This window comes from Rhinoraja longicauda, chromosome 2 (genome assembly GCF_053455715.1).
Source record: "Rhinoraja longicauda isolate Sanriku21f chromosome 2, sRhiLon1.1, whole genome shotgun sequence".
In the NCBI taxonomy this organism is placed as follows: Eukaryota; Metazoa; Chordata; class Chondrichthyes; order Rajiformes; family Arhynchobatidae; genus Rhinoraja; species Rhinoraja longicauda.
The window spans coordinates 49,100,067-49,128,029 of NC_135954.1; the positions used below are offsets into that span (position 1 = coordinate 49,100,067).

General features: G+C 43.0%; 1 protein-coding gene across 5 annotated transcripts in view; it reads right to left on the minus strand.

The window, feature by feature from the left end:
* Positions 1-2,926: 2,926 nt before the first annotated feature.
* The window catches only part of LOC144609465 (aromatic-L-amino-acid decarboxylase-like), a 39,689-nt gene continuing 14,652 nt past the window's right edge, over positions 2,927-27,963 (minus strand). For 3 of the 5 annotated variants that reach the window (XM_078427969.1, XM_078427955.1, XM_078427947.1), the window contains 9 exons: positions 26,504-26,647; positions 23,771-23,837; positions 17,135-17,229; positions 15,621-15,688; positions 13,214-13,290; positions 11,501-11,520; positions 7,746-7,844; positions 5,380-5,481; positions 2,927-3,151 (listed from right to left, as the gene is read on the minus strand). In XM_078427969.1, coding sequence (XP_078284095.1) covers positions 2,960-3,151; positions 5,380-5,481; positions 7,746-7,844; positions 11,501-11,520; positions 13,214-13,290; positions 15,621-15,688; positions 17,135-17,229; positions 23,771-23,837; positions 26,504-26,647 — 864 coding nt within the window. In that variant the 3' untranslated portion in view covers positions 2,927-2,959. The remainder of the gene's footprint in view (positions 3,152-5,379; positions 5,482-7,745; positions 7,845-11,500; positions 11,521-13,213; positions 13,291-15,620; positions 15,689-17,134; positions 17,230-23,770; positions 23,838-26,503; positions 26,648-27,963) is intronic. The other 2 variants (XM_078427975.1, XM_078427961.1) reach the window with 1 other exon arrangement.

The following is a 27,963-nucleotide window of genomic DNA, read 5'->3' on the forward strand; positions in this document are numbered from 1 at the left end:
CCGTCTCCGTCCATCCCTCTCCTCCACAGCTGCAGAAACCCTCATCCACGCCTTCATCACCTCCCGTCTGGACTACTGTAACAGCCTCCTCTATGGTTCACCCTCAAATATCATCAATAAACTCCAATACATCCAGAACTCCGCTGCCCGTCTACTCACCCACTCCCCGATCCGTGACCATATCACCCCCGTCCTTTACAGGCTCCACTGGCTCCCCATCCCCCAGAGAATCCAGTACAAAATCCTCCTCATGACCTACAAAGCCCTCCATAACCTGGCCCCATCCTACCTGACTGTCCTCCTCCACAGACACACTCCAACCCGTAACCTCCGCTCTGCTGCTGCTAACCTCCTGTCCCCCCCCCCCCCATCCGGACCAAACTCAGATCCTGGGGGGACAGGGCTTTCTCCATCGCTGCTCCCACACTCTGGAACTCACTACCCCAAACCGTCAGAGACTCCTCCTCACTCACCACATTCAAAACATCACTGAAGTCTCACCTGTTCAGCACTGCCTTCAATCACTGACCGTCACCTCACCTTCTTTTTCTTTTTCTGTTCGTTTACTTACTTATTTATCTTTTTTTTTTCTATGTTTTAGTAAACCCTGTAAAGCGTCTTTGAGTGTTTAGAAAAGCACTTTATAAATGTAATGCATTATTATTATTATTATTATTATTATTAATCATTTGGATGATGGAATTAGAAGTAACACTAGCAAGTTTGCAGATGACTCAAAGCTGGGTGGCAGTGTGAACTGTGAAGAGGACGTTAGGAGGTTGCAGGGTGACTTGGACAGGTTGAGTGAGTGGGCAGATGCATGGCAGATGCAGTATAATGTAGATAAATGTGAGGTTATCCACTTTGGCGGCAAAAATAAGGAGGCAGATTATTATCTCAATGGTGTCAGATTAGGTAAAGAGGAAGTGCAAGGAGACCTTGGTGTACTTGTACACCAGTCACTAAAAGTAAGTGTGCAGGTGCAGCAGGCAGTGAAGAAAGCTAATACTATGTTGGCCTTCATAGTGAAAGGATTTGAGTACAGGAGCAAAGAAGTCCTTCTGCAGTTGTATAGGGCCCTGGTGAGGCCATATCTGGAGTATTGTGTGCAGTTTTGATCTCCTAATTTGAGGAAGGACGTCCTTGCTATTGAGGCAGTGCAGCGTAGGTTCACGAGGTTAATCCCTGGGATGAAGGGACTGTCATATGAGGAAAGATTGGAAATACTAGGCTTGAAAAGGACTGGACAAGCTGAATGCAGGAAAAACGTTCCCAATGTTGGGGGTGTCCAGAACCAGGGGACACAGTCTAAGAATAAAGGGGAGGCCATTTAAAACTGAGGTGAGAAGAAACCTTTTCACCCAGAGAGTTGTGAATTTGTGGAATTCTCTGCCACAGAAGGCAGTGGAAGCCAATTCACTGGATGAATTTAAAAGAGAGTTAGATAGAGCTCTAGGGGCTAGTGGAATCAAGGGATATGGGGAGAAGGCAGTCACAGGTTACTGTTTGTAGACTTGAAGGGCCAAATGGCCTCCTGCACCTATTTTCTATGGTTCTATGTTTCTATGTTCCAGTTGCCATATTTTAGGAAGGACATGATTAAGATAAAGAGGGTACAATAAGAATTCACACGAATGTTGCCAGGACTGGAGGGCTCGAAGAAGAAACTGGATACTCTGGGACAGTTTTTCCTGGAGCAAAAGAGGCCAAGGAGTGATCTTGTAGAGGTTTATTTAATCACTAGACCAAGTGGTCCCATTGGGCCCAAACCTCTCCTGCATTGGTGCAGCACCCTCTCCTCCCCCCCTCCCCTCTTCCTTCCCTCGTCCTTCCCCCCTCCCTCCTCCCCACCCCTCCCCCCTCCAAACCCCACAACCCCCTTATCCTCCCTCCTCCCCCTTCCCTTCCTCCCTCCACCTCCCTCCTTCCCTCCTCCCCCCCCCCCCCCCCCCCCCGGAGATAGATTTAAAATGTAAAATGTGAATAACTTTTAAAATATTACACCGATTTCAATGAAACTTCATCCATTAGCACCATAGGCACGACGGTGAGTAAGGTGGGCTAATATTTGCGCGCTATTGTGTACCATTTTGGCTGTAGTTCAGGAACAAACAAACAAACAAGAGTTTTAGTATGTCGATGAGGGACACAGATAAGGTGGAAGTGATTGGCAATAATTTTTTCCAGGGTTGGGGAGTTTAAAACTAGAAGGCACGGGTTTAAGTTGAGAGGAATAACATTTAAATGTGACCAGAAGAGCAGGTTTTTCACCTAGGGGGTAGTAGCCGTGCGGAATAAGCTGGCAGCGGAGGGGGAAATGGAAGAGGTGGGTAAAATTACAACATATAAAAGACATATGGACTGATACATGGATGTGAAAGCTTTCACACGATATGGGCCAAATACAGCCAAATGGGACTAGCTCAGGAAGAGATCTTGGTTGACATGGATGAGTTGGGCCGAAGGACTACTTTTCAAACTGTATAACTCAACATCTTGGCTGAGTTTATTGTGTGAACTAATTAATAATTCTGTGTCAGCTCTTAAACAACTAAAGGACTGTTAACATCCTTGAAGAAGCAAGGAAAGTGGGCCTCAAGTATAACAGCAATCAGACGCACCAGTTAAAATATGTAAGGCATGACAAAAATGAAGAACCAAATATGATTGGCAATAATTTTAATCAAAATATATTTTTAAAAGTTGTAATTACGTTACACACCATCAACCCATGAAAATAAGATTTACGCTGTCAAATACACAATCACAAGTTATTTAACGATTAGATTACATTGCAGTTATTTGTTTTCAGCATTCTCTGCTCAGCAAAATCTGCCCCACAGATCAGATATTTCATGAACTTAAAATATATTTCTATACTTCAAATACACTTTACAATTCAAAATGTGCTGCCTTACATTCGACTTGTATTTCATGCACTTTATTTTCTTATATTTTCTTACATTTGACCCACTTTAGCGGCAGCCTCCTTTATATTTTTCCAGGCATATTGAATATGTTCACTTTTGGCGGTTTCAGTGCATACAACGAAACGGAGCACAAACCTCTCTCGAAGTTGGCAAGGCACAATGTGAATCCTCCCCATGTTGGTTATCTCTTTAATGAGTCTTTCATTTAGATTATTGGAGCCCTAAAATATGAAATATACCAACATTGAATTATTCGTTAGATATGCATTATAATGATCTGGTCGGAGCCCCGGTCCGAATGGAGCTCGGGTTGGAGGAGTGGCTGACAGACCCCGCGGCTGAGGCCTGGGTTGGCACCGCAGAGGCTTCAGGAGAGGACCCGGCAGGGTTGTGGAGTGGTCGGTACGACGGTCGATAGGGGCACTGACCGATGGACGAGGACGGATACATGGGAATGAGGACGCTGCTGCCGAGGGAAGGAATGAAGGACCCGGCGTGGGAGGCACCGCCGGGAAGAACAATGAACAATGGGGACCCAGCATGGGGGGACCGCCGTGAGGGTGGGGGAGGGGGGGTGAAGAGCAAAGCGGGAACTGGCGTGGGGGGGGGTGGGAGGGAATTTGTAACTTTGTGAGCGCCCTTCATGGGTGACTATTGCATACCTTGGCAAGGTTTGCAAGCAAAGAATTTCACGGTGACTTTCATGAAAGTATTCATTCATTCATGAATAAGTGAATTAAATGTAACCACTCTACATTAGAATCTAATTGTATACTGCACAGAAGTGGCAACGCTATTCTCATCCCTGATAATCTATCAGATTCCTTCTCACATATATCGGGGGATGTGTCTAAAATGAGAGAGTAATAGGTTTATCAATGAACAGCCTAACATAAGCAGTCTCTTATTTGCTCTGGTTTATTTTCACCCACATGTTTAGACCGTAATGTTGTATACTTATTGTTTTGATGTGGTTATGCTTTATTCTTAATTGTTAACTGTATGTTTGTGTTGTCATTTGTGAGGTGAGCACCAAGGCACATTCCTTGTATATGCACATACTTGGCCAATAAACTTATTCATTCATTCATTCATTCATTCATTCATTCATTCATAGTTGTGCTCATAAAAACATAACTTTGCAGTTTAGGTTTAGCTTTATTATTGTCACATGTACCAAAGTACATTACTATATGTAAATACGATCAAGCTAAACTCAAGTAATATAGTCACCACCTTAGTGAAACAAAGGGGAACTACACAGAATATAGTTCTCAGCACTATAAAGCACCAGTTCCTTAGCCCAAGTCCAATGTCCACAATGGGGCAGAGGTGAATCAGTGCCGTAGCTTATGGAAAGATCATTCAAAAGCCTGATAAGAGAGTAGAAGAGGCTGTTCTTGAGTCTTGTGATATGCACTACCAAGCTTCTGTATTTTTGCTTGAAGGGAACAGATCGAAGAAGGAATGACCGAGGCGCAAAGTCTTGCATCTAAAGATCTGGATTCTCCCAACATAATCGCTAGAAAATCTCAACAGGATGACAGACCCACCGGAGGTGGTGGAAGGTGGTGAAGAAAGGGTGGTGATTGGGTGCTCTCAACATCAATATTAAATACAGATTTATTAATTGAAATACATGAATGCCCTCGCAACTTGATGAGGCATGAATGCCCCCAAGCTACTGTGGAATGACAATCTTAAGTCGATGCACCTTGTCAATTTGACATACCCTGGCAGTTCCTTGACATCATCTTGAAAATAGAGTTGCTGAGGAGAAATAGGATCTTTGGATGGATGGTGCCATTCAAGTTCAAGTTTAATAGGTTTTAACAGAAAGGATTTCAACAATAAATGGATAATTTTAACTAAACTGCTGGTTCATGAATCCATCTGCAACATGACTGAAGTACTGGAATCACATTTTGGAGGCTCATCCTTAATGGCAGAGAAAAATAATGCCACATATTTATTGTGAGAGAATTTGTAAGAACAGGGACTATTTTTAGTAAGAACGATGGGAGCTAGGAACTGCTCAGTAGTAAACATTTCTCAAGGCTGGTATATTTCATGTAAAGCTTTAAACTGCATTTCCAACATTAAACTTCATAAATAGGAAAAAAATGATTTTTGAAAATAATTTACATCTACCCTTGATTCACTCAAATGTCGTAGTATGCTATCATAAGATAGAATTTACTTAGTCAGCATACAAGAAAGATAACTATATTTGCCTTTGGATACCGATTGTGTATTTACATAATTTTCATTATTTAATGGTAATAATGCAAATCTGTACGATTGGTCATGCACTGCACAAATTGATTGGGGATCATGATAAAATAAACTCAACACTTGGTCTGTAGTTCGATATATTGCACCAGATGACAAGCCTCCATGCTAAACTGGAAAATGTAGCACATGTCATATTAAGAATATTTTTACAAACCTTCATTCTGAAGCACGCCAGACCCAATACCACATCACCAATAATCTCAAACTGTTCATCTTGGCGTACCAAAATCTCAAATTCATGTGCGAGAGCCACATGCTATAATAAAAACAAAATGGGTAGATGTTGAAATAAATATACATTTAAGTAAATAATTTTTTGCACAAAAAAAAGTCCACCATTATCGAATCTATCGAAACAAAAAATTAAAGAACTAGCAAAATCTTTCTTTATTGTTTTTGCATTTTCCTTTCAACATCTTTTAAATAAATGGATGGCTAATCTATCTCTCCCTTCTAACCCCATTCTCCTGCCTTCTCCCCATAACCTCTGACACCTGTACTAATTAAGAATCTATCTATCTCTGCCTTAAAAATATCCAGTGACTTGGCCTCCACAGCCTTCTGAGGCAGAGAATTCCAGATTCACCACCCCCGACCAAATAAACTTCTCCTCATCTCCTTCCTAAAAGAACATCCTTTAATTCTGAGGCTATGACCTCTAGTCCTAGACTCTCCCACTAGTGAAAACATCCTCTCCACATCCATTCTATCCAAGCCTTTCACTATTCTGTATGTTTCAATGAGGTCCTCCCTCATTCTTCTAAACTCGAGTAGAGGCCCAGTGCCAACGAACACTCATCATAGGTTAACCTACTCATTCTTGAAAACCCACTCATTCTGGGATCATTCTTATAAACCTCCTCAGGACCTTCTCCAGAGCCAGCACATTCTTCCTCAGATATGGTGCCCTTTATGTACCTTGGCATTCAGTATTGTCGGGGCTAAACTGTACTAAAGTAAAAGGAGATGGATGAATTCAACAGTTGTACTTAATAAACTCTAACCCTTCTATAAAAATATGAATGACTACTGCCCATTGTGTCTTGTCCATGAGTTACAGTATGCCAGTCTCACACAATATAATAATAATAATAATAATGCATTACATTTATATAGCGCTTTTCATATACTCAAAGATGCTTTACAGGGATTTAGAGAACATAGGGAAATGAATAAATAGATAAATAAGTAAATAAGTAAACGAGCAGAGAAAGGAGACAGAAGGTGAGGTGACCTTCAGTGGTTGAAGGCAGTACTGAACAGGTGAGACTTCAGTGATGTTTTGAATGTGGTGAGTGTGGAGGAGTCTCTAACGGTTTGGGGTAGTGAGTTCCATAGGGTGGGAGCAACGATGGAGAAAGCCCTGTCCCTCCAGGATCTGAGTTTGGTCCGGATGTGGGGGGATAGGAGATTGGCAGCAGCAGAGCGGAGGGTGCAGGTGGGAGTGTGCCTGTGGAGGAGGTCGGTCAGGTAGGATGGGGCCAGGTTATGGAGGGCTTTGTAGGTTATGAGGAGGATTTTGTACTGGATTCTCTGGGGGTTGGGGAGCCAGTGGAGTTTGTAAAGGACGGGGGTGATATTGTCACGGATCGGGGTGTGGGTGAGTAGACGGGCAGCGGAGTTTTGAATGTATTGAAGTTTACTGATGATTTTTGAGGGTGCGCCATAGAGGAGGCTGTTGCAGTAGTCCAGACGGGAGGTGATGAAGGCGTGGATGAGGGTTTCTGCAGCTGTGGAGGAGAGGGATGGACGGAGACGGGCAATGTTTTTGAGGTGGAAGAAGGCTGCCTTTGTGATGTGTTTGATGTGTTTGTCGAAGGAGAGGGTTTGATCAAAGATGATTCCAAGATTCCGGATGTGAGGGGAGGTGGATACTGGGAGACCATCAATATTGAGGATGAAGTTTTGGGTGTTCTCCTTAAACTTGGCTTTTTCCAGAGTTGATATAGTGCTCAATACATCTGTCCCATCTCCCACACATCAGCTCTCATCTTTTCTCTCAACCAAAGCAATAATAGTCTTCTTTATTTTCTTCTCTTTACCCACCACACCCCACTTGTATGTACATTGAATGAATGAGTTTCCACCATTTTCAATCAGATGTTTCTTCACTTAAACACGCTTTCCTCTTTCCTTCAAGATATTAAAGGACTGTTCCCATCACAATTCTCTGGTTTAATCTTCCATCTTCAAAAACACACATTTCTTATGGCATGCAATTGCAGGTGATGCAATACTTGGTATTGGTATAAGTTTTGTTTTGCATGCTAATAAGGTAAACCAGCCGAACACGAGTAAAATCAACCACACTTGTCCAACATGGGAAAGGAAACTAAGTCCAGTAAATTTTGGCAGTGATGCCAAAAATGATTAAAAAAATCTATTGAATCAGTTTTGTAAGCATCCAAATACCATTTATAGGCACATGAAATGGATTAATATATTTTTAATCAAAGTATTCTGGGAACACATTTAGTACATGCTCTGTCGGTACTTTCCACAATAATATGTGTAACTTACCCTGCGAATATGCTCTTGAAGTCCCTTTACCCCATACAATCGGAAGACAAACCACATTTTCAGTGAGCGGAATCTGCTCCCCATGGGAATCTGCCAGTGCTGAATTAAACAACATCAGTCAAAACATTAACATCATAAGGGCAGTCAAACAAATGCTTATCATAGCCTCTGTAATAAAATGCTGTGAATCATAATGTTTCATAGCATAAAAATCATTGATTCTTTTTTCTTTTATGTTGCAAGAAGGAAATAAAAACAACCTAGACTCAATGCACTGCCTCTTATAATGGGAGAATCAGTTCAAGATAATATTCCTCTCTATACAACAGCCCACAATTTCAACAGTCTTGTGAATTCTGGGTACTTGGTGTAACTTAGTGGACTTAATGCAAGGTGCTCTCTAAATGGTTCAGCCACCCTTACAGGCAATTGTTGCACAATCAAAGAGCAGTTAATTACATGATAAGGTAACAGCCTTAATGCAATTGTCACTTTTTTAAAGCTGTTCCCTCTTTTAGGAAGATAAGATGGACGATCATAAAACAAAATAATAGATTTAAGTGCACCACAGCTCTTCTCACTGCCAACTGCCAAATTTTAATCAAAATAAATGCAAAGTGCCGAAGTGACTCGACAGGTCAGGCAGTATCTGTGGAGCGAATGGATAGGCAACATTTCAGATACGGATTGAGAAGTGGCAAAATGCCAAGGTGTATGACTGACATATTTATTCCAATGAGCAAAAATGAGCAGGGAAAACAAAAGAAAGGAAGTGATTACATGGAGATAGGACACTAAGGTTATATGGTTGGGATCTATATGTCTATTTGATGATTCAGATTGATTCGTGCTTTATTGTGACAGGTGACAATCTTGTAAATTATAGGATGCACTAATTTTCGCACCTCGATGTCTCGTTCAATAAAAGCCACACGTGGGCGGCACAGTGGCGCAGCAGCAGGGTTGCTGCCCTACAGCGCCTGAGACCCAGGTTCAATCCTGATCATGGTTGCTGTCTGTACGGAGTTTGTACATTCCCCCTGTGACCATGGGGGTGTTCTCCAGGTGCTCCGTTTTATCCCCACATTTAAAAGACATGCAGGTTTGTAGGTTAATTGGCTTCTGTAAACTGTTCTTTGTGTGTAGGATAGAACTAGTGTATGGGTGATCGCTGGTCAGCGTGGACTCTGTGTGACAAAAGGACCTGTTTCCACGTTGTATCTCTAAAACTAAATTAACACTAGAACAAATTTGAACAGGACTTCCCCGTTGGAATTTCTTTTTGTGCAACATAATTGATCTCCACCAGATGACAGTAAAGGATCAAAAATGGCTTCAGCCATCTGTCAGTGAGGAAGGATAAAAAGCAGTCAGGAGTTTGAACTTTGAACATTACCAAATAGACATGTGGGCATACAAAATGATTGGGTTTGTTTATAGAGTTCCAAATTCTCAAATATACTGACAACATTGCTGGTCTTGGTAAACAAAAGGATTGACAGGGTATCAGGGAATAACTGCCATTAACGAAGTAACACTGTCGGAGAAAATAAAACAGTAAGAAAACCAAATATATCTATTAAAACATACATACATTGTATATATAAAAATATACATACATTATATATAGGCATATAGTATATATATATATAAAATATACGTACATTTCAAATGGGATAGATAAAAATGGAGTTAAAGGGAAAGAAAGTATAGGAAAAGTTAAGAAAGACCCCAGAATTAACGGGACAGAAAGCCTACAAAGGAATAGGAGAGAATGGCCAAGTGTAATAGGAATTGATGTGAAAGGTGAAATGAGCAAAGGATTAAAAGTACTATATATGAATGCACGAAGTATAAGAAGAAAAATGGATGAGCTTGAGGCTCAGTTAGAGATTGGTAGATATGACATTGTGGGGATTACAAAGACGTGGCTGCAGAAGGATCAGGACTGGGAACTGAATATTTAGGGTTATATGTCCTATAGAAAAGACAGGCAGGTGGGCAGAGGAGGTGGGGTAGCTCTGTTGGTGAGGGATGAAATTCAGTCCCTTGCGAGGGGTGACGTAGGGACTGAAGATATAGAGTCACTGTGGATAGAGTTGAGGAATTGTAAAGGTAAGAAGACACTAATGGGAATTATCTACAGACCCCCAAACAGTAGCCCGGATATAGGGTTTAAGTTGCAGCGAGAGTTAATACTGGCATGTAACAAAGGTAATGCCACTGTGGTTATGGGGGATTTTTAATATGCAGGTAGGCTGGGAAAATCAGGTTGGTTCTGGACTCCAAGAAAGGGAGTTTGTAGAGTGCCTCCGAGATGGATTCTTAGAGCAGCTTGTAGTATAGTGCTGCTCTAAGAATGTATGAAGGCATGAGAGAGGAGCTAGCCAAGGTCGAATGGAAAAGGATCCTAGCAGGAATGACGGTGGAACAGCAAATGCAGGAATTTCTGGGCATAATCCAGGAGATGAAGGATCATTTCATTCCAAAGAGGAAGAAAGATTCTAAGGGGAATAAGAGGCAACAATTTAAAAGAGTTAGATACTGCTCTAGGGGCTAGTGGAATCAAGGGATATGGGGCAAAGGCAGGCACAGGTTACTGATTGTGGATGATCAGCCATGAACACAATGAATGGCGGTGCTGGCTCGAAGAGCCAAATGGCCTCCTCCTGCACCTGTTTTCTATGTTTCTATTATAACTCTAGAGAGTATTAATATACACTAGACCAAGTGGACACTGAGCCCAAACCACTCCTGCATTGGTGCAGCACCCTCTCCTCCCCCACACTCCCCCCCACCCTCTCCTCCCCCTATTTCCCTCTCCCCCCCTCCCTAGTGTTGCCTCTCCTGCATTGGTGCAGCACCCTCTCCTCCCCCACTCCCACTCCCCCTCCCCTCCCCTCCCTCCCCCCCTCCCCCTCCTGTGCTGTCCCTGTGCAGGGATGTTCAATGGTTGACGGCAGCGGCTCTCCCACTGTTGCTGAGCCGCTGGACTCTGGGTGGCGTGGGGAAGGCGCGGAGCCGGCCGGGGAGAGGGGGGGGGATGGGGGAGCCGAGGGAGGCCCAGCGCCAGGCCCAGGCCCCGGCCTCCACCAATGCCCGACCTCAACGCCATTGTTGCTGCTACCGCCTTTCCCCATGGCACACCTCAGGCTCGCTGTTACCCAGTCACGTTCCAAGCCCAGGCCTAGGCTCCGGCTGCCTCCCCGGCACCAGACCTGGCCTTCCCGCCCCCAAGAGACAGGCGACCGAGCCCTGCTCAACCGGCCGCAACTGCGCAGGTGCGGACACGTTTGTTTAGCGCAAGTGCGAATGCGGCGGCCATCTTACGCAAGTACCAGATTAACGGAGCCCCAACTGCGCATGCGTGTTTTTAAAAACTTTTAAATGTGAATAACTTAAAAAATATAACACCGATTTCAATGAAACCTGTTCCATCGAACCACAGGATGACGATGAGTAAGATGGGCCTAAAATTGTTGCGCTATCGTGAACCATTTTGGTTGTAGTTCAGGAACAAGCAAACAAACAAGAGTTTTAGTATATAGATTAATATACATTATTGTATTATAATGGATGTATATTATGTACACACACACACACACACACACACACACACACGTGAAATACAGAGTTGAGATAGAAATAACCATTAACATATTTAACAAGTTTAACCATCAGTTAGGATGCAAAATCTGTCCAGAATTTGAATGAAATCCCGTCATTATCTATTGTAACGTTGCAAATTTACTTACTCTGTAATCAGTAATGAGTTCTGGAAATACAGAATAAAAAGAGGTGTTATCATAACCTGCAATAATATTTGATTAAGTCAACCTCTTCTGCACATTTCTGGAGCCTCCTCACCCTTCCTGTAATGGGACGACTATAAATGCACACAATAGTCCAAAATGTGGTCTAACCAAAGTTTTATGAGGCTTCAACAAGACATCTTGAAAGTTATACTCAATGGCTTGACTGAAAAAGGCAAGCATTCCATATGCCTTCTTTACCATCCTATCCATTTGCTTTGCTACTTTCAGAGAGCTATGGACTTCCATTCCCTTCTTCATTGCCTGCAACTCAGCCAATTGCGGAGTCATCTTCAAACTTACTAACCAAACCATTTACATTCCATCCAAGTCGTTTATATATATCACAAACAACAGTTTCCAACACTGATTCCTGCAGAACACCACTGGTCACAGAGCTCCTGTCTGAATAACACCCTTCCGGCTCGGCTTGTAGACTCGGCTTGTACTCGCTGGAATTTAGAAGATTGAGGGGGGATCTTATAGAAACTTACAAAATTCTTAAGGGGTTGGACAGGCTAGATGCAGGAAGATTGTTCCCGATGTTGGGGAAGTCCAGAACAAGGGGTCACAGTTTAAGGATAAGGGGGAAATCTTTTAGGACCGAGATGAGAAAGTTTTTTTTCACACAGAGTGGTGAATCTGTGGAATTCTCTGCCACAGAAGGTAGTTGAGGCCAGTTCATTGGCTATATTTAAGAGGGAGTTAGATGTGGCCCTTGTGGCTAAAGGGATTAGGGGGTATAGAGAGAAGGCAGGTACGGGATACTGAGTTGGATGATCAGCCATGATCATATTGAATGGCGGTGCAGGCTCGAAGGGCCGAATGGCCTACTCCTGCACCTATTTTCTATGTTTCTTCCACCACTACCCTCTGTCTTCAATGGATAAGCCTGTTCAGAACCCAAACTAACAAGCCACTTTGCATTTCATGCATCCTCTCATGAGGGACCTTGTTAAATGACTTAGGAAAGTCCATTTGAAAACATCCACTGCCCTACCCTTATCAATCAGCTTCATCACCTCCTCAAAATACTCAACCAACATTTGTAAGACATGACCTGCCCAGGACAAATCCATGCTGACTGTCCATAATTAGCTCATTCTCTTTCACTGTAGCTCAGTCCTATCCCTAAGGATCCTCTCCAACAGCTTCCTTAACATTGATCAGAGGCGCACCGGTCTATAATTTCCTGGATCATTACTATTTCCCTTCTCATAAAAAGGAAAAACATCTCTCCATGCTGCTGAGACCTCACTCGTGGTTAGAGAGGATACAAAGATCTTCATCAAAGCTCCAGCGATCTTCTCTCTTGGTTCTCCCAATAATATGGGATAGACCTTAATCTTTTCAAGAGCCCCAATATCACGTCCTTCTGGATCTCAACATGGCCTCATCTATTACTACATCCAACACTGATCTCAATATCCTCCACATCCTTCTCTTTGGCGAATACTGATGCAAAGTAGTTGTTTAGTGCCTTTACTACAAACTCTGCTTCCAAGACTTAATTCCACTCTCTCACTAATTACCCTCTTGTATTTAATATGTTTTCTTTAATCTTATCTATGAAATAAATTTATTGGCCCCTTTTTGGCCCTCTATTAACTCTAGTATCCCAAAATACTATGAGAAATTGTAACATTAAAAAATTACCACAGTCCTCATGATAATGTCTTAGGTAAAGAGGTTTCAAGTTAAAGGCATCGATGATTACGGATCTTTTCTTCACCCTAAAGAAACACATGAAATCACATTTAATGCATATCCATCTTTATTAGTTACCAGGGAAGAGGGCCGGTTGGGCCCATTCCCACCACCCCCCCCCCATTCTCTCCTCCCCCAAGCCCAATTTTACTCTCCCCACACCCCCCCCCTTTCCCCAAGACCTCCCCTTTTCCCAGTATCCCCATTTCCCCCACCACCAAGCCCCCTCCGGACGACCATTCTCTCTCCCCCAGACACACTCTTACTCTCCCCCCTTTCCCCAGCACACCCCTTTCCCCTACTCTCTCTTGCCCCCAGCACCAACAGGTCCCGGGGGGGGGGGGGGGGGGGAGCGCATCAGTGAAAGGTCCGGGGGGGGGGGGGGGGATAGCGGGGAGAGGGTCTCCCGGGTGTGGGAGAGAAGAGAGAAGCAAGGGGAGAGAGGAGAGGTGAGCCCATACGCACAGCAGCGCCACGCTGAAAGCCTTCAATAAATCAGTAGGAGGGGGGTTGCGCGAGCTTTTTGACGTCACTCGCTGAAGGCAATTGAAAAAACGGCTGGGTTTTTAATTTTTTTTTTACTAAAACCTCTGTAACTTAAAAAATACGCGACCGATCCAAATAGAAATATCATTTTCCAGCCGCGTTCAGCGCGGTGATGAAGGCGGTGCAAAAATCGTGGCGCTACGGTTCACCGTTTTTTCCGAAATCAGCTGAAATAACTGAGAAAAAAAAGTCTTGACTTTTAAATCTCTGTAACTTAACAAATATACGACCGAATTAAATAAAAACATCATTTTCGGCAAGCGTCCAGCGGTGTGATTAAGGCGGTGGAAAAATCGTGGCGATACGCTTTACCGTTTTCCCGAAATCAGCCGAAATCGTAGACATACACACGCTGAAAACTAAATCCGCACCACAGCGCCCCCCTTCTTTAAAACCTTCGATAAATCAGGGGGGCAGCGCTTTAAAACCTCTGTAACTTAAAAAATATGCGACCAAAATAAATTAAAAAACCATTTTGCAGCAGCTGTCCGCGTGGTGATTAAGGCGGCGCAAAAATCGTGGCGCTACGGTTTACCGTTTTGCCGTAATCAGCGAAATCACAGATATATACATATACATTTAACGCAAGATCTGACTTTTAATAAGATAGATACCACAATGAACAAAAATATTTTTTGCATACCCTCTGAAACCTTTATTTTGTTATAGAATTGCACGACGCCTTACATTTAGTGAACATGCACTTTGGAATGTAGGTTTCAAAAGACCACCATTGCAAACAAGAGCAAACAGGTCAAGTTCTTGTTAATAGCCATTTATAAATATGATAATTGCAGCTGTATTATCCAAATTTGTGTTTAACATTTACACTTGGGGCTTTACATGATGGTATTCTCTTTCAAATTTTAATTTTCCATAAATATGATTGACATTATTTTGCAAACATACACAATGAAGAACTCCAAACTTAACCAACATTAATGATCCAATGAGTAGAGCACTATCAGAATTGCTGCTTGGCTGAGAAGAATAATTTATTATTTATTGTCTGGAGTCAATGTAGCTCTGTTGGGTGAGACTTCATATATCAATGCAAGATTAAGTATATTCCCGCAAATCCAGTCATTTTTTTTATTTTTCAGGAAAGCAGTATTCAAACACAATGGGAAGAAACTCTTGGAGGAAATACATCCAGGAACAGTTTGTCTGCTGAACTCCTGCTCCAAATGGATAGTAAATTCATAAGTTATAGGAGCAGAATTAGGCCATTCGGCCCAAAAAGTCTACTCTGCCAATCAATCATGGATGATCATGGATGATCTACTATTCCCTTTCAACCCCTATTGAGGGAGTGCAACGTAGGTTCACGAGGTTAATTCCCAGGATGGCTGAACTGTCATATGTTGAAAGTATGGAGCAACTGGGCTTGTATACACTGGAATTTAGAAGGATGAGAGGGGATCTTATTGGAACATATAAGATTATTAAGGGATTGGGCACACTAGAGACAGGAAACATGTTCCTGTTGTTGGGGAAGTGAAGAACCAGGGGCCACAGTTTAAGAATAAGGGGTAGGCCATTTAGAACGGAGATGAGGAAAGATTTGTTCTTATGTACATATTGTCCATATGTGTACATATGTGTACATATGTACACTGTCCATTCTCTTTCTGAAATTCAATTCCATTGAAATCAAAATGACTGAATTTTGGGGGCACAGTGGGCCTTGCTCCTGCTGCTGTAAAGTATGTTTAACAAGCTGGGGTTGAGGTCCTAGGCAAGAAGCATCTGAAGTGGAAATATCTTGTGAAGATGAAAATGTGTTACAAACAAAATATGGGTAACTTACCACAGAGCTGAACAATCAAAGTTGATCAAAAGCCATTTATGAGGGTTAATGTTGAAAGAATCTGAATACTAACCAAGAAACAAAAATGATAAAACATTATATGCAATGACCAGATATGGTTATGCAGCATCATTACACAACATGAATCATCGGCTTATGTAAGAGTTCCAAAATTATTCCAGCGTGCTCACATATTACTAGTTAATATGATGCACTAGGAGGATATTTGCCAAAGATCATTACAGAATACAATCTGTCTCTCCCTCCAGAAACGAATCTGACTTTTGTTTAGTGGGTAAACTGGCATAAGGAGATGACAATTGAATCTAGGTTGCCAATAATGTGTCCTACTGACCTACTCGAAACTTAAAGCAGAGTTTTCTGTTATTGGGTTGGAAATAATACGATCAAGCCTGATCCAGAAAGACTCCGCCCACTCCAAGAGATACCTGTTCCAGCTACATTAAACTCTCTACGAAGGGTTCTTGGCATGTTTGCATATTATGCTAAATATATGCAAATTTCAAATTTCTCTGGTAAGGTGAGGTGAGTACAGCGGCAAGGTGAGGCTGGGCCAGCGGCGAGGTGAGGTGAGTACAGCGGCAAGGTGAGGTGAGTACAGCGGCGAGGTGAGGCTGGGCCAGCGGCAAGGTGAGGTGAGTACAGCGGCAAGGTGAGGCTGGGCCAGCGGCAAGGTGAGGTGAGTACAGCGGCAAGGTGAGGCTGGGCCAGCGGCAAGGTGAGGTGAGTACAGCGGCAAGGTGAGGTGAGTACAGCGGCAAGGTGAGGTGAGTACAGCGGCAAGGTGAGGCTGGGCCAGCGGCAAGGTGAGGTGAGTACTGCGGCAAGGTGAGGTGAGTACAGCGGCGAGGTGAGGTGAGTACAGCGGCGAGGCGAGTACTGCGGCAAGGCCGGGCCAGCGATGACGCAAGGCGAGCGGTGGGGCGGGGCAAGGCGAGCGGCGAGGCAGGTGTTTTGCGGAAAAATGTGAGGCGAAATCGGAATGGCGGAAATGAAATAAGAAAGTGGAAACTTTCCGCCAAATTCGGAAGGGTTGGGAGGTCTGCTCTCTGATCTATGAGCTGTTTCTGGGGATGCACACGACTGACATCAAATGCTATCAAATGCTGGGGAATGATATTCCAACCATACAGGAAGGACCTGAAAGGTAGGGCTCCTTTCACCACCAGCCAGGAAGATCATGAACACAGTGAAAGATACACAATGATCTGTCTCAAACATATTGATGTTCCAGTACAAGATGTCCAAAGGGGAATTCTGCCGAACGGCATATTCAGTACCTGTGTGTGTATCTTTCTGTGGATGCATACTATGATCCTGTTTACCAGTAGACTTATGTGATGTGTCTTTTTTGTAACAACGACCCTCGGTAGGCTGCGTAGTGGCAGCTCAATTACTCAGTATATGTATTGGTTAAGTGTTATTTTTGGTTGTCATCTGATAAGTAACAAACAAATAAATCAGAATAGTGCATCAAAGGTTGAAGACCTTACCTCCACTCCATTTAAAAGCGGTCTGAACTCTGGACAAATGAAAGCACTTCCTGCATAAGCTGCATCAATATGCATCCAGATATTTTCAGAATTACCTGAAATATTATACAATGTTAATCAGTGACGCAATAGAATTTTTATATTTTATGCAGTGAAGTACAAATGCCTGGAAGGGAAGAGGAATGTTTAATAACATGTGGTGTTACATCTGTCACATGCATCAACAGCATGAAAGTTAGAGAGAAATTCCTTTATTGAAAACCTTATACAATATAATACAATACAATACAATACAATATATCTTTATTGTCATTGTACCCAGGGGTACAATGAGATTGGGAATGCGCCTCCCATACGATGCAATAATTTAAGTAATTTAGACAGGGTAAAGTGCAAGTTGATCTATGCGTTGTGACCATCCGGCTCAGCAGGACCGGTTCATCGCAGCTATGGCCCTGAGGATGAAGCTGTTCCTGAGTCTGTAGGTGCGGGCGTAGAAGGCCTTGTATCGTCTGCCCGATGGAAGGAGTTCGAACAGACTGTTGCAGGGGTGTGAAGAGTCTTTGTGGATGCTGGTGGCTTTTCTGAGGCATCGTGTGTTGTAGATGCCCTCCAAGTCTGGTAGCTGTGTTCCGATTGCCCTCTGAGCTCTATGGACTACCCGCTGTAGAGCTTTCCTTTCTGCCTCCGTGCAGCTGAGGTACCACACAGGGATGCCATGCGTTAGGATGCTCTCTATGGTGCAGCGGTAGAAGGTCGTCAGCAGCTGTTGGGGTAGACCAGACTTTTTCAGTGTTCTTAGGTAGAACAGTCTTTGTTGTGCCTTCTTGACCAACGCAGCAGTGTTATTGGACCATGTTAGGTCCTCCGAAATGTGAGTGCCCAGAAACTTGAAGCTGGACACTCTCTCCACACTGTCCCCGTTGATAGAGATCGGGGCATATTCCCCGTTATGTGACCTACGGAAGTTGATGATCAGCTCCCTGGTCTTGGTGGTATTTAGGGACAGGTTGTTATCCGAGCACCAGTCCGCCAGGTTCTGCACCTCCACTCTATAGTTTGTTTCATCCCCGTTGGTGATAAGCCCGATCACCGTTGTGTCGTCTGCAAACTTGACAATGGTGTTGGTGTCGAATGCAGGAACACAGTCGTGTGTGAAGAGGGAGTAGAGCATGGGGCTCAGAACACAGCCCTGTGGTGTGCCGGTACTCAGGGTGATAGTGGAGGACAGGTGCGGGCCCATTCTCACTGCCTGCGGTCGTTCCAGCAGGAAGTCCTCACGCATCCTCACGTACGTGCCCTGTCTCTCTAGGTGAGTCAGGACAGTGTGTAGCGCCAGAGAGATGGCGTCCTCTGTGGATCTATTTGCCCTGTATGCAAATTGATGTGGGTCCAGTGAGTCAGGTATGCTGGATTTGATGTGTGAGAGGACCAGCCTCTCAAAGCACTTCATGACTATCGGCGTTAGGGCAACCGGGCGGTAGTCGTTCAGGTTGGAGATCTTTGCTTTTTTCGGCACCGGAACTATGATAGCCGACTTCAGGCACTTGGGGACCGTAGCCAGAGATAATGACAGGTTAAAGATCCTGGTGAATACCTCAGCCAGCTGTTCAGCACAGTCCTTCAGTACCCTTCCTTGAACTCCATCCGGTCCTGCAGCCTTGCGTGGGTTGACCCTTTGCAGAGCGCGTTGTACCTCCTGTGTGCTCAGTTGCAAGACCTGTCCCTCCGCCTCGGCTGGGGTTCTTCCACTCAAGGTGGTTTTGCCAGTTTCAAAGCGGGCAAAGGTGTTAAGCTCGTTGGTCAGTGCCATATCGCTGTGGGGGCAGGCAGGGTTGCTCTTGTAGCCAGTGATGCTCCTGACACCCTGCCACATGCTTCTGGTGTCCGTGGTGTTGAAGTGGTCTTCCACCCGTTGCCTGTGGGTGTCTTTGGCCCTTTTAATACCTTTGTTCAGGTTTGATCTGGCAACACTGTATGCTGAAGTATCACCAGATTTAAAGGCATTGTTGCGTGCCCTCAGCAGGTTCTGAACCTCCTTGTTCATCCAGGGTTTCCGATTTGGGAACATCTTTATCTCCTTGTCCCCCGTGACATTCTCCACACAGCAGTTGATGTAGGAGAGCACAGTGGATGCGTATTCCTCCAAGTCTACCTCTGAACCGTAGGTGGCCTGTTGTGAAAGCAGGTCCCAGTCGGTGCGATCAAAGCAGTCCTGGAGTTGTAGGGTGGCATCCTCGGGCCATATTTTGACCGTCTTTATTGTGGGTTTGGTCTTGCGGATGAGGGGTTTGTATGCGGGCAGTAGAAACAGTGAGAGGTGATCGGATTGTCCCAGGGGTGGGCAGGGGAGAGCTCTGTAGGCGTCCTTTACATTGGTGTACACCTTATCCAGTGTGTTTGAGCCCCTGGTAGGGCACTGCACAAAAGAATTCCATAGCTAATGAAATGCTTGTGCAACTTAACGTAATGTGTTATTACTTGGAAAAAAAACTGGTATTTTAACCCAGTGAAGCCTCCTGGCACCAATAATGTAAAAACTCATTTTTTTTTGTGTGATGTTATGTGACAGGCATGGTTAAAGGTACCTGAACCCTTTTTCATTGTAATATAATTTTTTGCAGACTTGAGAGAATAAATATAGTTTCAATTTAATATCAAATTTGGAGGCTGCACCTCCAACAGTGCAACACTATTTGACATCAAAACATTTGCCCTCGAGTCTCTTTATTGGAGATTAAGACCTTGCAATTTGACAACATTCTAATTGAGGCCAGGCAGCCACTTAAAAGTCTAACATTTTTCCTTTTGTTCGATGTTAGATTGTGGAACATGAATTTTCTTTGTTAACTCACCATGCTTTAATGGAGTGATGTACATTTCTATTGCGAAAAGGACACATTGAAAGATTATTAAAATTGCATTAAAGAAACTTGAAACTAATAAGGTAATGTTTTCTACATTATTTAGCATCTTTAATTAAAGGGTTAAAATAGAACATTGGCATATAAATGTAAATTTCCTGAAATTGATTAGATATGATATCATTGTTTTTTATGGAAATATTATTCCAGTGGTGACCATAGGCAAATTCACAATGGTCTCTTGGCTTTACTCATTAACCTTTTTATTGATACATGTTTTACGTTAACCAGTTGAACTGCTCTTAAGCAACTGAACTACCTGGAAACTTCTTTTCAACCCTTCAGGTACATCTAAGTCTGTACTTTCCTGAAACAAATTGGATATCAAATTTGGGAGTGAACTGTTTGGATAGAAAGGTATACCCTTTAACTTCTCCAACATTAGTGTCCAACTCAGACTTAGTGCAAAAGGCTTAGATGGGGTAGAATTTCTTAGGTGCATCCAAGAGGGTTTCTTGAAACAGCATGTGGATAGTCCAACTAAAGGAAGGACCAGACTAGACTCTGTACTGGGACATGAGCCTTGTCAGGTGGCTGGTGTTTCTGTGGAAGAGAATTTTGGGAACTGCGATCATAACTCCATAAATTTTAAGATTGTTATGAATAAGGATAAGTCCGAACCTTGGCGAAGGTATTAAATTGGGGTAAGGCAAATTGTAGCATTGTTAGACAAAAACTAGAGAGAGTAAATTGGGTGTCATTTAAAGGCCAGCTGATCAGACTTCAGGACTTGAAAGTTCCACTACAGTGGAAGGATAAGGATTGCAAGGCAAGGGAACCTTGGATGACCAAAGGGGTTGTAAATTTGACCAAAAAGAAAAAGGGAGTATATATAAGGTTTAGAAATCTGTTGTGGAATATAAAGTAGGCAGGAAGGAACTCAACGGGGAATTAGAATGGCTAAAAGGGGCCATGGAATGTAATTAATGGGTCATATTAAAGATAATCCCAAGGCTTTTTACACTTACATTAAAACCAAGAAGGCAACCACAGAGAAGGTCAAGGCTAAAGGAGGTAATTTATTTTTGGAGGATGTATGATGAGGTATTAAATTAGTACTTTGCGTCTGTATTCACCAACGAGGACAGTGAGATCAGTGCAAGGTACTGTAATAGGTCAGGGCATATTGAGAACAAGAAAGAGATGATGTTGTGTCTCTTGAAGAGCATTTAGGAGAATAGACCCCTTGGGCCTAATAGGATCTATCCCAGATTATTGAGCGAGGCGATTGCAAGTCAAGTCAAGTCAACTTTACTTGTCACATACATATACAAGATGTGCAGTGAAATGAAAGTGGCAACACCTGCGGATTGTGCTAAAACTACAAAACAGAATAGAATTATTTTTTTTTAACACAAAAAATAAATTAATACAGTAAATTAAATTAGTCCCTGGTGATATGAGAGTTAACAGTCCTGATGGCCTGTGGGAAGAAACTCCGTCTCATCCTCTCTGTTTTCACAGCGTGACAGCGGAGGCGTTTGCCTGACCGTAGCAGCTGGAACAGTCCTTTGCTGGGGTGGTAGGGGTCCCCCATAATGTTGCTGGCTCTTGATGAAGGTCTTTGTATCTTTTATAGGGTGGTGCGGCCCTTGCCAGTGGTAGGATTTGTCAGGATACGGTATACGTGCATTTGGCAGAGAACGGGTTAATTCGGATAGTCAGCATGGCTTTGTCCTCGGCAGATCATCCTTTATGAGCAATTTTAATTCTTTTGAGGAGCAGATGAAGGTGATCGATGATGGTAGGATCGTGGATATTGTCTACATGGATTTTACGATGGCATTTGATAAGGTCCGCACCTTCGAAGAGGCCGCGAGCAACAGATGCCTCCCAGGAGGCCGCGGAGAAGTCGGGTGGTGAAGCCTGCCTGGGTTGGTAGAGCCTTGGCAACAGTGACCCTCGGCGGCGGTGCAGCCTCGGCGGTGGCGGGGGCCTTGGTGGCGGTGGATCCTCAGCAGCGGTGGTGGAGCCTAGGTAGCGACGGAGCCTCACGGAGATGGCGCAGGCCCGTCCCAAGAGGCCGCAGAGATGCCGGGGCCGCAGCCTCACAGGTAGGAGTCGGAGCCCCCGTGGCCGATGGAGCCTTGGTCGACGGAGCCCGCAGATGGGGCCTGGGTTGAAGGCGTCGGGGGGGGGACCCGGCGACGATAGTAGAGAAGTCGGTGTGGCAGTCGATGTGGGCGCCGACCAACGGATGAGGACGGACCATGTGGTAGTGAGGATGCCGCTGCTGGGGGGAGGAACAAAGGAGAACCAACTCGGCGTGGGGGGACCACCGTGGGGGGGGGAGAACAAATGATGACCTGGCACAGGATGCTCTGTAACTTTGACTGGGCCCTTTATGTGGCGACTATTGCATACCTTGGGTATGCAGACAAGGAATTTCACTGTGACTTGTCACATGTTACAATAAAGCAAAGCATTATTTCATTCATTCATTCATTCCATGGTAGGCTTATCCTGAAGATTAAAATTCATGGGATCCACAGTGACCTGATTATTTGGATTCAGAACTCATAGAAGACAGAAGGTTGTGGTGCAAGGGTATTATTCTGGTTGGTGGTCTGTGGAGTTTTGCAGGAATCTGTGCTGGCACCTTTGTTGTTTTTGATATAAATGACTTGGATATAAATATAGATTGGTTGGTTAGTAAGTATGCAGATTACACCAAAATTGATGGGGTTTCAAACTGTGAGGCAGGCTGTCAAAGGATTCAGTGGGATATAAATCAGCTACTGAAATGGGCAGAGAAATAGCAGTTGGAGTTTAATTTGAGCAAGTGTGAGGTGTTGCACTCTGGGTGGTTAAATGTAAGGAGACAGTAAACAGTTAATGGCAGAATTGATGTGCAGAAATGTACAGGGCGGCATGGTGGCGCAGCAGTAGAGTTGCTGCCTTACTGCGCTTACAGTGCCGGAGACCCGGATTCGATCCCGACTGCGGGTGCTGTCTGGATGGAATTTGTATGTTCTCCCTGTGACCACATGGGTTTTCTCCGAGATCTTCAGTTTTCTCCCACACTCCAAAGGCGTACTGGTATGTAGGTAAATTGGCTTGGTAAATGTAAAAAATTGTCCCTAGTGTGTGTAGGATAGTGTTAATATGCGGGGATCGCTGTCGGCGCGGACTCGGTGGGCTGAAGGGCCTGTTACCGCATTGTATCTCAAAACTAAACATTGGAGGAAACCCACACAGTCACAGGGAGAACATATAAACTCTATACAGACAGTATCCGAGGTCACTATTGAACCCAGATCCCTGGCATCGTGATGCAGCACCTCTACGTCCTGGAGTGTGGAGGCAGACACTCCAGAGTGAATATCTATCACTGTAGATATTTTTATAAGATGGGTAGAGGAATAGATAGATAACACACACCTTCTCTTCCAATTTTCAAGATGCATCTCTTTATCAAAACTATTTTTAGGAAGAATACAGTTATGTAAATACAAGGACATGCTCACTTCAATAATAATATGATCATAATAAATTGAAACATCTCTCTGTAAGGGTGTACCAAGTTCATAGTGAAGATCAATGATGACCAACCATAAGACAACCAAAAAAATGTCATCAAAATGTTTGAATACTTCGTACAGAAAAATATATAGCTACAGGTCTGAAATAAATCAAAGGCCAGATCTCAACTTTAAAGCTTTTAAATGGGATATTTAAATATGTTAAATATATGTATATATATATATCTTACAGAGGGGTCCCAGTTCCATAATGTTGTCAAATGCACAGGAGGCAGTAGTACCAAGTGTTGCGCAAAGCTGAAGATACAAGAAGAAAAATATAATGCAAATTAGCAATCAGAGAAAGCACTTGTTTTTGTTTATTCTATGTCAAATAAGTGGGAATATTTTCCCTCTCTGCTGAATACCGTATGGCTAATGCACTGCATGTGGATTTTGAAAAGGAATTTAATAAGGTACATATTGAAGATTATTCCATAAAATAAGGACTCGTGGCTTTGGTGTAACATTTACTATGATTAGAGGATTGTTTAAAGGGATAAAGGCAAGAATAAATGGAGTGTTTCAGGTTGACAGACTTTTACTCATGGAGTCCAAAAAGGATCAGTCCTGGTCCCTCACCAACATACAATTGTTACCTATAATGTAGATGAAAATACAGACTGTACTGCATTCAAAATTCTGATGACACATAGCTACATGAGAAAGTGAACCATAATAAGGAAACAAATGTCTGTGCATTTGAACTTAATAATATATATGGGAGCTTGTTAATACATATGGGCTGTCCATAAGTTGGATGTTCATAACCCACTATACTGGGTGGAATACGAGGTATTGTTCCACCAGTTTGCATTGGGCCTCACACTGCAGCAGAGAAGGCTGAGGATGGACAGATTTGTGTGGGAACGGAAGGGGAGTTGAAAAGGCATACAATCATGGGCTCAGAATGGCCATTGCGACGGAGCTCAGGTGCTCTGCAAACCAGTTGCCAGGTCTGAACTTGATCTTGCCAATGTAGAGGAGGGCATCATCCTATAAGTATTTTGAGGAGTTTTGGCCTTTACATCTGAAGAACAAAATTGGTGTCTTGGGGTCAGTGTGGAGTAGTTTCATTCAGTTGCTTCCTGGAATAAGAGGCGGTTAGTTTCTGAATTGTTCACAGCCATTAAGACTAAAATTCTGAACATCACATGACCTAATTAAGGATTATTTTGAGACATTTGGGTTTATTATAGATTCTTTAGATACCAAGAAGAATAAAATTGAAACACGTTAAATAGATATATATGTATAGTACATAAATAAATCACGTGGTTTTAGAATGTAATGATGTAACTGTATTTTTTATGGCATTAACCTTGTATGTTGGAGTGTCTTGCTGCAAAACCAAAATAAAATCGACAGCCTTGATCAGAAGCTTCTGGTGGACTGCAAATATTGCAAGCTTATCATAAAAACAGAAAAGTAGTATCACGAATAGGCTATTTAACTATTTAAACCTGATCTGCCCTTCAATTTGATCATGGCTGATCCTCCACATCAATAAACCTCGAATATTATAATTAGTCATAGAGTCATCCAGCGTGGACACAGGCCTTTCAGCCCAAACTTGCCTACACCGACCAACATCCCCCATTTACACTAGTCCCACCGACCTACATTTGGCCCATATCCCTCTAAACCTCTCCTATCCATGTACATGTCTACATGTTTCTTAAACATTGCAATAGTACCTGCCTCAGCTACCTCTTCCGGCAGCTCGTTCCATACATCCACCACCCTTTGTATAAAAAGTTACTCCTCAGGTTCCTATTAAATCTTTCTCCCCTCACCTTAAACCTTTGTCCTCTGGTTCTCGATTCCCCTACACTAGGCAAAAGACTCTGTGCATTTACCGATCTATTCCTCTCATGGTTTTGTACACCTCTATAAGATCACCCCTCATTCTCCTACGCTCCAAGGAATAGAGTCCTAGCCTACTCAACCTCAACCTCTCCCTATTGCTCAGGTCCTCAAGTCCTGACAACATCCTCGTAAATCTTCTCTGCCCCCTTTCCAGCTTGACAACATCTCTCCTATGACATGGTGACCAAAATTGAACACAATACTCTAATTGTGGCCTCACCAATGTCTTATATAACTGCAACAAGACCTCCCAACTTCTATACTCAATATTCCGACTGATTACGTCAATGTGCCGAAAACATTTTTGATCACCCTATCTATCTGTGATGCCACTTTGAAGGAATTATGTACCTGCACTCCTAGATCCCTCTGCTCTAAAACACTCCTCAGAGCCCAGCCATTCACCGTGTAGGTCCTGCCCTTGTTAGACTTCCAAAAATGCAACATGTCACATTTCTCTGTATTAAATTCCATGAACCATTCCTCAGCCCACCTGCCCAACTGATCAAGATCCTGCTGCAATTTTTGATAACCAAGTGTCTGTATTATTCTTCTTTGTTGCCTCTCTGCCAATATCTCTGCTGAAGAGCAGATTGTTTATCTGTGAATCGCACTTCCACAAACCTAAAACAATTAATCAAAACCCTGCATCAAGACTTAGAGTGGAGAGTGATGGTGGCCTGTATAAAGAGGAAAGGGTGAGTAGTGAGGGTTAGAAAATAGTAATACAATTGGATAAAGTGCTTTATAAGACAGTACCAACATTAAAGAGATAGAGCTCCATACCAAGATATTAGAAGTGAACTGAATCTGCTCATCAATTCCCCAGTCTCTGCACCATTCAGCAATGCTTGAAAAGTGATGAACCTCTCTCACACAAGTTATCCCTTAATAGCACAGCACAAAATACAAGAATGCAGTTTTCTATAGCCCTGATAATACTTCAAACCATCAATAATTTGGTCTGGTAGGAAGGGACAAAATGTTGAGAACTAAATTCTGAAGTTTAATAAAAGTCAATTCTGACCAGAAAACAAAAGGAAATATTCACATACAAAGAAAGGGATGAGACCCAAAGCTTTATCTTCGTCCAGGGCTTGTTTCAGTGTCTCCCCACGAAGACTGAATTTCTTATCAGTGGATAATTTTCTCATTTTGATGCCACCAATCATTCCTGCTCGTTCAACAGAATAATGAGACTGGAGGAAATATAAAAGTAGTTTTGGTTTAATAACAAACATAATTAGCAACTCCACTATCGCTCCCCAAAACTGATAGCCCTACTAAACCATGATTAAGAATCAATCAAACTCACTAAAACTTAGTCCACCCCACCTTCCCCCAAGTGTTGCTGACAGAATGACGTTTTAGTTCCCTGGAGCCTTCCTGGACAGTAGCTCCGTAGGTTATGAATGATCTCATTTACAGAAATCCAACTATTTCGCAAATTCTTCCATGCATTTTTAAAACAATTTCCTTGCTAGTAATAATAACAATGAAATGTTTCATAGTATCCTACAATGTCTGAATACAGTACATATTCCATTAGGTTAATTATGAGTTGTGTTAAGGTGAAATGAAAGGATTAAAACAAGGGTAGTAGAATAATAGGATATTGATTAAGATGGAAAACAAACTTTTGGACTTATGGAGAAAATGGCTTACTGACGAATCTCTGCAACGGAACCATTACACCGGTTTACCACCATCTGAACTACCATCTAAATTGTCAATCATGAGCCCAGATAATACCTGGCAGCAGACTACTTGAGAACATTACAGATTAATCTAATGTCTTCACGTGCACAATTCACAGCTTGGATTAACCAGTGCCCAGCATGAGTGGGAATTCAAACCAGTATTCATCACCAAGGTATTACATGAGAAATAGGAGCTGGTTCAGCCTATTCTGCTCCTTGGGTATGCTCCGTGAAAATTATAAATGAATTAAGAGTAATCTCCACAACCTGACAAATGCCTCCGTGAGCCAAGCTGAGTCCAATCTGCCAGTTGACTTTTTCTGTGTGCTCATTGACAGAGCAGATGGGGCTAATCAGTCTCTAGCTTTGATCTTTGTGGATGTTTTACTCATGCTTCATGTGTGGTAGAAAATGAATTAAGTAAATCAATAAGTTACTATTTTCACACAGTCCAATGATGAAAGAAAAAGCAGTGCATTGAATTATCTTTCCCATTCTGCTGGGATGATTCTGCAATCTGGCATTTCCAACTGGAAAGGCACTTAGAGCAAACACAACATGGGATGTTGACCAATTACAATTTTCTGTCCCTTCATTTCAATGCATAGGAAATCACACATTGATGACTGAAATGTCCTAGTTTTGCTTGATTTCATACAATATACAGTTCCTCTCAAATTTCTCCCTGTAACCTACAAACGGATATGTTTCTGATGATTACTATTTTATGCAATTTCAAGGCTGACAGATTAAATTTTGACACAAAATGCTGGAGTAACTTAGTGAGTCAGAATCAGGCTGACTCTCAGACTGAA